The sequence below is a fragment of the Anolis sagrei genome, chromosome 3 (genome assembly GCF_037176765.1).
Source record: "Anolis sagrei isolate rAnoSag1 chromosome 3, rAnoSag1.mat, whole genome shotgun sequence".
Classification (NCBI taxonomy): domain Eukaryota; kingdom Metazoa; phylum Chordata; class Lepidosauria; order Squamata; family Dactyloidae; genus Anolis; species Anolis sagrei.
This window is the reverse complement of record NC_090023.1, coordinates 218,290,152-218,301,603: the sequence shown is the minus strand read 5'-3', so window position 1 is coordinate 218,301,603 and position 11,452 is coordinate 218,290,152. Positions and strand designations below refer to the sequence as shown.

The window sequence follows — 11,452 nt, the reverse complement described above, 5'->3', positions numbered from 1 at the left end:
AAGACATAAGCCTCTACAGGCTCCCAAAAGCCATAAACAGGGGTGGGATCCAGTTTAGCCACTACACTGTGTAAGTATTTATAGTATTTAATTGGCCCAAATAGAGAAAGCTTGTTCTAGGGAACAGCTGGCAGTGCATAACAAGGCCAGTCCTCACCAAGGGGGGACGTGGTTTACAGACTGCTAGAATTGCCAGGAAAAGCAGAGAGCACCCATCCGCTCCCCTTCCAGAACGCTGCCCACATCACAGGCATTCACTCCACCCTTCCCAAGGAGAGACACAAGAGAGAGCTGTTCCAAGCCAGGAGAAGCCTACAAGCATTGCAAGCCTGTAAACACACAGCCTGCCAGCACATTCCAGTCTTGAGAGCTGTCTTGGCCTACCTTGACCTGACCCTGAGCAGTGCTAAACAGATCTGGTTGTTGAAAGGGCAATATTTCCCATGGAGTGTCACAATTTCCAGAAGGGAGGCTCCTGACTTTCCTCTGGTTGTGTAGTACACCAAGCACAGAAGCAGCTAAGCAGCCTGTTCCTACTCACACCTTTCTCATCCCTAGACTCTTTCCTATTACGGTCCACAAATCCCAAGTCTCTACCAGCAGCCAGGTCTGGGTCACTTGGGTTATTTGGCCTGCAGCCGTGTCAGCCCCCACCCTACAGGAGTGTGCTGTGAGAATCAGGCAGCAACTGCCAAAGATTCCTGGCCCCACCACAAGAAAGTCAAGCTGACCTTGAGCACTGACCCCAAATACAGATGGGAGCGCCTGACCACAGGAATCTCTGGCAGAGCCAGGCAAAGGTGTGTTGTCAGTGTAGGTTAACAAGGAAGTGGTCAATCTTCTTGCTACTCAGGTGGCGCTAAGCAAGTCGCCTGAAACAGAGAGCATTTTATCCGCTGCTCCTGGGGAAGCATTCCTGAGCGGGTCAGTGCCCGTAAAGTGAAATCCAATCTTTCCTGCAAGCGGGCCAGAGCAAGCATCTTTGTGCTGGGGTTCTGCATCAGACTTGTATGAGCCGACTATTCACAGTGAGAAAGAGATGCTGTTGAGGATGGGTGGGGTGGAAACGGCTGCCCGAACATTCCTGTCACAAGAAGGGAATCCCACCAGTATACACAGCCTAGCAGGAATTTTTCTGATGGCACAGCTCAGAGCCTGTATTTTGGCATCAGCTTGGGTGGTGTATCCTTGATTTTCACATTTATAAAGATCTCTAAGTAATGTATCTAAAAGTAACTGTATGAGGATTCTGCTAGTCCAGGAGTGGTTTCTATGCATCTCACCCTTCCTTGCCTATTTTTATAGATTCCAAATATTTTTGTCAAAAAAGAACTCCCATTTCTAGAAACCTTCAGCAGCAGTTATTTTTTCAAAAAGGATGCACCCCTCCTCCAATAACCCACACATAGGTTTGTCCCAAAATAGCATTTTTGCACCTCTGAAAGCTGGTTTCCAATTTCTTCCACTTTTAGTTTTGGACTGTGTGTGCCTCGCAGTGATTCTTAGAAATGAGAAACTGATGCCCATACCCTCCAAAAGTAGTATCAAACAGCAGCACAGAGGTTTTATCTAGTGTGTCTAATCCACTGATGACCATCGCTGCCTTCTACTAATCTGTAGGGCCAAGGACATACTATATTGTTGTTGTTTATTCATTCAGTCACTTCTGACTCTTCGTGACCCCATGAACCAGCCCACACCAGAGCTCCCTGTTGGCTGTGGCCACCCCCAGCTCCTTCAAGGTCAAGGCAGTCACTTCAAAAATATTTATCCATCCATCGGCCCCTCTTCCTACTTTCATTTTCAATTGTTTTGTAAAAAAATGTCTGGTCATTAATGAAGGGATTAGCCTATCAATGTCTTGGGATATCTTTATCCTAATGTACCAGTGAGGCTACATATCAAATAACTTGAAAGCTTTGTTTTTCTGTATTTTTTTCATGCCAAAATCATGAATCAGTCCCCATAATCAATTTGTTTTGCAGACTCACACACAGTAGACAAGATAGCTAGGCAACTTATCTGTTTTTGCTCAGTGTAGAACAGCCACAATTTTAGTAAGTTTGTTGTTTTTTCGTTCAGTCGCTTCCGACACTTCATGACCTCATGGACAAGCCCATGCCAGATCTCTTTGTCAGCTGTGGCCACCCCCAGTTCCTTCAGAGTCAAGCCAGTCACTTCAAGGATACCATCCATCTTGCCCTTGGTTGCCCTCCCTTCCTTTTTCCTTCCATTTCCCCCAGCATCATTATCTTCTCCAAGCTTTTCTGCCTTCTCATTATGTAGCCAAAGTACTTCATCTTTGGCTCTAATATTCTTCCCTCGAGCAAGCAGTTTGGCATTATTTCCTGAAGTATGGACTGGTTGGATCTTCTTGCGGTCCAAGGCACTCTCAGAATTTCCTTCCAGCACCACAGTTCAAAAGCGTCTATCTTCCTTCGCTCAGCCTTCCTTATGGTTCAGCTCTCACATCCATAGGTTACTACAGGGAATACCATTTCTTTAACTATGCGGATCTTCGTTGCCAGTGTGATGTCTCTACTCTTCACTATTTTTCAAGATTGGTCATTGCTCTCCTCCCAAGAAGTAAATGTCTTCTGATATCCTGGCTGCAGTCTGCATCTGCAGTAATCTTTGTGCCTAGAAATACAAAGTCTGTCACTGCCTTCATGTTTTCTCCCTCTATTTGCCAGTTATCAATCAGTCTGGTTGCCATAATCTTGGTTTTGTTCATGTTTAACTGTAACCCAGCTTTTGCACTTTCTTCTTTCACCTTGGTTAGAAGGCTCCTCAGCTCCTCCTCACCTTTAGCCATCAAAGTGGTATCATCTGCATATCTGAGGGTGTTAATGTTTCTTCCAGCAATTTTAACTCCAGCCTTGGATTTTTCAAACCCTGCACATCGCATGATGTGTTCTGCATACAAGTTAAATAGGTCGGGTGCTAGTACACACCTCTGCTGGACTCCTTTTCCAATCTTGAACCAGTCTGTTGTTCCATGGTCTGCTCTTACTGTTGCTAATTGATCTTAATACAGATTCCTCAGGAGACAGACAAACTGACAGAACATGCCACAATTTATTATGGTCTACACCAGTGGTTCTCAACCTGTGGCTCCTCAGGTGTTTTGGCCTATAACTCCCAGAAATCCCAGCCAGTTTACCAGCTGTTAGGATTTCTGGGAGTTGAAGGCCAAAACATCAGGGGACCCACAGGTTGAAAACCACTAGTCTACACAGTCAAAGGCCTTAGAATAGTCAATAAAACAGAAATAGATGTAGGACATACTATATCTGAATACTATTGTGACTCTCAACTAGAACAACCCGATTGACTCAGTGAGATTTACCTATATGTTGCCTTACCATTCAAAGATTGATTCAATCAGTCTAGGTCACATGTGTCAAACTCAAGACCTGTGGGCTGAATCTGGCCTACCACCTCATTTTATGTGGCCTGCAAGGTCCGGATCTTCCCTTTGCTGGCACTGCCCCCTGTGCCAAGCACTGTTTACATCCTCTGCATGCCAAACACAGGAGGAACCTAGTTATGAGGGAGCATGTTTCCAGCTGGAGACCATTTCCCTCTTTGTAGCGTCTGATGTCCTGGAGGTTACAGGAGAACAGGAAAAGGAGGTGGTGTTGCTGCTTTGGCTGTGTTGAGAGGATGCTGAATGCAAATTGCCTTTCACAGTTAGGGATCAAATGTCTGGGTGAGGCTCCAGCAGGCACAGCACATAAGGCAGGTGGCAGTCTCTCTCTTCTTGCCCCCCAAGCCCAGGTATCCTTTTCCCTGAGGGGCCAGAGCTGGAGATGAATACTTTAAAAAGGCATGCCCATGCCTGGCCCATTCCCCTCTTAGCTGAGGCAGAATACAGTGGCCCTCACTCTGTGGCACAAATTAGTAGGGAAATTTGATGAAAGATGGCTCCCACCACTTTGCTCTTGTCACAGAAGATCTGGGGATAATGAGATACATGAGGTTTGAACTGACATCGGTAATCAGTGAGTGGCTTTCATGTGGGAGGTGTTTTAGGTTTTCAACACAGCAACATAGTTTCATCTTTCTATTATTACTATAATCATCACTATCATTAATTTATCCATTTATTCATATAGCGCTGTTTTAAGCTTTTGGTGCCAGAGCAAGATAGTTTCAATGTGTTTTCGAAGGCTTTCATGGCTGGAATCACTGGGTTGCTGTGAGTTTTCCGGCTGTATGGCTATGTTCCAGAAGCATTATCTCCTGATGTTTCACCTGCATCTATGGCAGGCATCCTCAGAGGTTGTGAGGTCTGTTGGAAACTAGGCAAGTGAAGTTTATATATCTGTGGATTGTCCAGGGTGGGAGAAAGAACTCTTGTCTGCTTGAGGCAAGTATGAATGTTGCAACAGACCACCTTGATTAGCATCTAATGGCCTTTCCGCTTCAAAGCCTGGCTGATTCCTGCCTGAGGGAATCCTTTGTTGGGAGGTTTTTGCTTCCTGAAGCAGACAAGATTTCTTTCTCCCACCCTGGAAATTCCACAGATATATAAACCTCACTTGCTTAGTTTCCAACAGACCCCTCAACCTTTGAGGATGCCTGCGATAGATGTGGACGAAGCATCAGGAGAGAATGCTTCTGGACAGTCCGGAAAACTGGACAGCCCCCATACAGCCCAGAAAACTCACAGCAACCCAAGATAGTTTCATTTTTATATTGTTGTTGTTGTTCATTTATTTGTATAGTGCCATGTATTATATTTCCAATGCCAGGGCAATTTAGTTACATTCAACCATAAGGCTGATCTTATGGCTGATCTCAGTGAAAATTAGTTTGATATCCCTGGTCTAGGTGAACTGGGACTAACTGCAGGAATCAGCTCATGGAATGACCCAATAGTAATATGCAAGGAGGGAAGATGGGTAGAATCACACAGACACATGACATTGTGTAAAAGAAAAAACAAACTTTTGAAATATATATTTTTATTGGTTTTCTTAAAATACATCAAACAAAAACAAGTTTTAATAGTAAAGGCAATAGTGGGCCCATTTGGCCACCCAAATTGATCAATTCTTTAAAAATTGCTGCATCTTAATCCAGTTCCATTGAACACAGGGCTGCTCTGGAGTCTGTCTGCTGCCCACAGAACAGGTTGAAACTGAATCCAAAACGTTCAACTTAACAGTGATTAGGCCTTAGGATTACATCTCTGTGGTAGCCATAAAGCCCACAAGGCTTTGGCCCCAATGCCCAATTCTTCTTGATCAGACATGGGCAGACTGGTGTTTTGGACTTCAACTCCCAGAATTCCTAACAGCTGATAGGCTGTTAGGAATTCTGGGAGTTGAAGTCCAAAACACCTGGAGGGCCAAAGTTTGCCCACACCTGTTCTTGAGGCACTGCCAGCCTCTCGCCCATCTCTTTCAAGTTGTCAGACAAACTCAGGAAGGATGTTTGCCTGAGCATATATATATCACTCTCTCTGAGCATATATATCACTCTCTCTACTCAAGAATGGCCACAACATGCTTGTGCCTTGCTGCTCACCCCAAATGCCATGGTAGGACTTCCCCACCAATGCAAACACAAATTGCGCCTCTGTGCCAATCTCAAGGGAGCATTGTCATCTCTCTTCCCATTTCCTTGCATAGGCGTCAGCTCACTCACGGCCCTCCCAGGCATCTTCCCTCTGCTTGGCCTCCAGGCGCTTCCGTTCTGTGAGGAGAAAAGTGACAGAAGAAGCAGGTGCCACATGGGGTGGGGCAGGTCCATCCATGCAGGGATGAGGCATGAGATCATTAACCTTTTCCATGGCCTTGGCACACTCCCTCTCCACTTCTTAGCACATTAGGCTGTGTCTCTGTGGCATGCCACACCATTTTGCCTAAACAAACTGAGGTTGACCATCCTGCTGGCACTCGGAGTAGCACACCCTACACCAGCCTCCTTGCAGATGGATATCCTTCTTTGCATCTCAGCCACGCTATGCAATGTCCCTGAGACTCATTTTTAACCTGCAGATACATGGAACAATCCAGCGAGCGGCATCTCACCTCTGCTAGAATTGGAGACCCTGCTTGATGACCCAAGGGAAAGGCTAGTGAGCAGAAAAGAACAGGGGAACTGCAAAGTTGGCAGTGGCAATTAAAATAAATGAGCTATTCCTATGCATGACTTACACTGCCTCCTGCAGCTGGCCCTTGCTACCAGTCCAGTTCCATACAGCAGAAGGCAAGACAGGAGCGCCACCTAGTGTTCAAAACCACAATCTGCGGACTGGGCATGACCTCATTATTTTTCCCTACACCATTTTTTCTGGAGTGACTGACAGATAGGAATGCCCCATCGCCCTGCGCCTCCTCTCTCAAAGGCATCTACTGAGAGTCGTAAACTGATCTTGCAGTTTCAGGGATGCCATTGCTCCTACTCAGTGGATACAACAAAAAGGAATATGAAATCGAACAATCTCTGCTCTTATGTGGATCGAAGGAGAGGCATCTGCATATATACAGACCTAATGAAATACAGCTTTTAAAAAAAGAAATAGGAGATAATGAATAAGGATACGATAACCTTAGCATTATGCATTATACATGTCTGATGTGAAATTATTCCAAAAATGCTGTGTTCACGGGGCACATACCCTCACCAGCAATGGTAATAGCTCTGGAAACAAGGCAGCAATTATTGGATACAGATCCTATTCAGAAGGGAGAGACGGACTAAAGCTACAGATAAAAAACCATCTTTAACAACTTCTGATTATGCAGGAAATGTCATAGAGACCTGCAGTAATCAACTCTTATGCTTCAGTTTCAAAAGAACAATCGGGCAGGAGACAGCCGAGGAACAAACATTTCACAAAAGAGTTTGCCTAAGAGCACTCCATGGGGAGAAGGAGCAAGGAGGAAACAGGCGGGGGAGTTCTTAATTGAGGAGAATCATCACGGAGAGAAGAGGCTACTTGAGAAGCTGGAAACTCACAGAATGACTGCTAACTCATTCGTGACACACACAAAAGTAGTTGTTCAGTGTTGGGTTTCATTGCTGGATTGCACAAGTGTCATCATGTTTCCAGATCTCAACGAGTAGCTAGAGATAGGATATTTATTTATTTATCGTATCATGCCAAGTTTTGAAAACACAAAGTTTTAAAAACTTGGCATTATGCTAAATGTCCTTTGACCAGAAGCTGGCCACTTGGAGTGCCTCTGGTGTTGCTGTGAGAAGGTCCCCCATTGTGCATGTGGCAGGGCTCAAGTTGAATTGTAATAGATGATCTGTGGTTTGCTCTTCTCCACACTCGCATGTCATGGACTCCACTTTGTAGCCCCATTTCTTAAGCTCTGCATCTTGTGTTGCCAGAACACAGCATGTTCAGAGCCTTCCAGGTTGTAGGATTAAGCTGAGGGATTCCTTTCTCCACTTTACCAATGCATGTTTCCCAAAAGGGTTCTGTCTTTACTCCTCCTGCTAGCCACTCTCTCTCCACCCCCACCCCCTTTGATGATATAGGAATTGAATTATGTGAGGGAACTTTCTCTTTAAGTTTTATTTCCCTGGATTGACCATGTGGTCTCCACCATTGTCTCTTCTGTCTTTTCTTCCTTCCAGTAAGGACACATTTTGCCTCTCTTTTCAGGCAAAATATAGCTGCATGGATTTTTAAAAACTTTTTACCTCTTTTATTTCTTTAGAACAAGGGTCCTCAAACTTTTTAAATAGAGGGCCAGGTCACAGTCCCTCAAACTAGTGGAGGGCCGGATTATAATTTGAAAAAACAAAACACGAATGAATTCCTATACACTTAAAAACAATACAATAATTATAATGAAGAACAATTTTAGCAAATATAAACTTATTAGAATGTCAATGGTAAGTGTGCGCCTGCTTTTAGGTGATGACATAGGATTGTTGTTGTTGTGTGCTTTCAAGTCATTTCAGAATTAGATTGACCCTGAGAAAGGGCTAGGTAAATGACCTTGGAGGGCCGCATCCGGCCCCCAGGCCTTAGTTTGAGGATCCCTGCTTTAGAAGATGAGATTTAGTAAGCTAGTTAGCTCCAAGACCTTTTCTATCTAGAATGTATTTCTTTTACTTCAATAAAGATTTTGGAACCTAAAGTTCTGACTCTGCAATCCTGATCCATCCTAAGATATAGAAGGCTATCTCAATTCCACTACACCTAAGTTTCTGCTGGTTATGACGTTTACTTCTTGTACTCTGCTATGTTTATGGTGGAATCACCCCAACTGAATGTTATTTTGAGCCTAACAGCTCAGATTCCCCAACAGATCCAAACTCCGTAGAACCCCCTGGGATGAAGGATGGGAGCTAAACTAGTTGGATTCATATGAAGACTGGATATATCAGGATATCCCATTACAAACAGGGGGCTAAGAGCTCCCATTATGCGCAAGGGAACTCCTTTCTTATGGGGATAATTCATTTGCACATGTCTCTAGGTAGCTGTGCCCTGGGTAGCTCCTGCTGGTCTCTCTCCCCAACACGAGTTCCCAGAAAAAAGAGAAAGACAGACTGGGAACGTGCAAAGACCTTGCTGATCTCATTATGGTTTCAAAGCAAGTATGACAAACCTGTGCATTCCTCTAGTCAGGCCTGCACGCTCCATCACTGTTATCGGGCTAGTGCAGCTGAAGGGCAGGCGGCGAGCCAGCTGCCATCACACCAAAAAGGGACAGGGTCATTAATGAATACAATAAGCAAGGGGCAACTGGATGGCCAAGGAGGAGCCATCTTTCTCTGGACTCATTGTAGCCAGGACCATGCTGGGAAAGCAAAAACTATTATTTCCTCTGTAAGATATCCCCTTTCACTGGACATTAGCAGGGAATGTTCTCTTTACCCAGAGGTTGGGAAAGTTAACTTTCTCGATGAGAACTATTAGAATCCCCCTACCAGCAGGGGTATGGCCATGCTGAGCGGGGAATTGTAGTCTAAACAAGGAACATTTCCAAGCTCCAAACAACCTCACATTCAAGTGATTCTGTCTTCTACATCCTTACATCCTCTGCTTCTCCGGAGACTAGGACGCAGAACAATGGCTTCAAACTACAAGAAAGGAGATTCCATCTGAACATGAGGAAGAACCTCCTGACTGTGAGAGCCATTCAGCAGTGAAACTCACTGCCCCAGAGTGTGGTGAAGGCTCCTTCTTTGGGAGCTTTTAAACAGAGGCTGGATGGCCATCTGTCAGGGGTGCTTTGAATGCGATATTCCTGCTTCTTGGCAGAGGGTTGGACTGGATGGCCCATGAGGTCTCTTCCAACTCTATGATTCTATATCCTTTCTACATCAGTACAGTATACATGGTGTTTCAACACTCAGATACAGAGGAATCCACTGGCGGCTTGGGTGTTTCCCCCGAGTATGTAAGCAGGCAGGACAGGCTGTGTGACAGCAGTGGGAACTGTGGCAGGTTGAGTAGTGGACGTGTCATCCTGCTTTGCAGCAGAGAGCTAGGCCAAGCAGACTCCCCAGGGATGCCCAGAACGTGGCTAGTAAGTGAGAGCAGAGCAGCCTGAAGCTGAGACAGGGCAAGATCCACAGCACCCCTTCACCTGCTCTCTACAACACGGCAGCCTCAATCACTGACATCACACACACTTGCCTCCTCTGCAATCCAATATCAGCTGTTCTCTCAATCACCTCAGACCAACCCTGCAGTGTTACTACACCCTGAAGCTTACCTCGGGCAGCTTGTAACTGCTTGCGTTCAGCTTCACGTTCTTCCTTACTTTGCTTGCTCCGCACTCCAAGAGCTCCAGTCACCAGTCTCCTGGCCAGCGCAGCTGAAGTCTCTGGGCGCTCTTTGGCTGGCTGCAGGAACTCTAGAAGGTTCAACAAGGAAGCAACAAAGGTGTTTTGAGACACAACTACACCCATCTTCCCAAGAAGATAGGAATTAACAGATCAGTTCTTCCTCAAGCCCTACTTCGCTTGAAATGAAACTAGATGCATGTTAAGAAGGGGGGGAAAGACAAAACCCCAGTCAAGATCTGACTGCTCCCTTCTGCCACACAGCTAGCAGAATATTGAAAGAGAGTAAAAGCACACTCAATAGATTTCCTCATGAACATCAGGCAGTACTGCTCCATTATGTGGGTGGACTCTAAAAGGGAGCCGAGGTCAGTGGTTCTCAACCTATGGGACCCAAGTGTTTTGGCCTTCAACTCCCAGAAATCCCAGCCAGTTTACCAGCTGTTAGGATTTCTGGGATTTGAAGGAGAAAAACCATTTCCCCCATTTTCTCTGGCTATCCCCCCCCCCCCAAACACACACAGGCACTTCCAATGTCATAACACACACAAACACTTCCCATGTTTCCACAACAGCAACACAGGTGAGGGAAATAACAGGAAAACAGGGGGAAATTGGCATACTGTTCAACACCCCCCCCTGGTAAAATGGACTATCCTTCTCTGTCTAGACTCCCTTTCAGGCTCTGCCCACATAATGGAACAGTATCCCTCAGGCTGAAGTAGGTACCAAAGGAATGATATTCAATAGACACTGAGAACTGGGAAGCCCTGGCCCTTGAGTGCTCCAGCTGGAGGTCAGCTGTGACCAGCAGTGCTGCAGAATTTGAAGAGGCACGAATGGAGGGTGAAAGAGAGAAATGTGCCAAGAGGAAGGCGCATCAAGCCAACCCCGACCAAGACCGCCTTCCACCTGGAAACCAATGCCCTCACTGCGGGAGAAGATGCAGGTCAAGAATAGGGCTCCACAGTCACCTACAGATCCACAAGAATCCTGATCCTGGAAGACTATCCTACTCATCCAACGAGGGATCGCCTAAGAAATGCACCTTCTAAGAGTAAGTGTGATGGCAAGGAGATGGGAATAAACTACATGCAATTGCCTGGAAGTTGTTTTCCTCTAACTACATAGCACTTGGCCCAGTTGTGCCCATGCTCCCAGTCTCTTTCTTCCACAATTTTACCCTGCAAACAAGCTATGGACACTGGCCAATACTATGCACCTTTCAATTTGCCAAATGCTGCCAAGCATGAAACTGGGAAACCAACACACTTATTTTCTCTCTTCAGTTCAGGACTGAATTGATGTAGAGATCTGGGAGTCAGTATAGCTAAAGGGATGACCCAGCAAACCAGCACGAGGGATCCTTATTAAAACTGTAAAGTTTGAAAAAAACAATGGGCCCTTTTCCATTACCAGATGCTTTGCTGGACAGGAAGGATTCAGAAAACCCAATATAAATGGGAAGGAGACTTAAAGCAGAGCCATTTTCATGATAAGTGGGTATTTTTACTGGTATTTCTTAAGTACACAAAACAACCTTTCACAGGTGTGGACATAATGGGTTCAGGAAGTTGGGGCAGCTAAAGCCTCTCTGCTATCATTACCTACCATTGGGATTAACATTGTTGCTATCTGTAGAAAGATAATATATACTATCTGCATGATCACAGGACACAGAAAG

At 45.4% G+C, this 11,452-nt stretch overlaps 1 protein-coding gene across 2 annotated transcripts in view; it reads right to left on the bottom strand.

Annotated features, from left to right (window-relative positions):
- Nucleotides 1-4,953: 4,953 nt before the first annotated feature.
- The window catches only part of R3HCC1L (R3H domain and coiled-coil containing 1 like), a 49,204-nt gene continuing 42,705 nt past the window's right edge, over nucleotides 4,954-11,452 (bottom strand). For both annotated transcript variants that reach the window (XM_060768203.2, XM_060768204.2), the window contains exons 6-7: nucleotides 9,699-9,839; nucleotides 4,954-5,703 (exon numbers count right to left, since the gene is read on the bottom strand). In XM_060768203.2, the coding sequence (XP_060624186.2) occupies nucleotides 5,648-5,703; nucleotides 9,699-9,839 (197 nt within the window). In that variant the 3' untranslated portion in view covers nucleotides 4,954-5,647. The remainder of the gene's footprint in view (nucleotides 5,704-9,698; nucleotides 9,840-11,452) is intronic.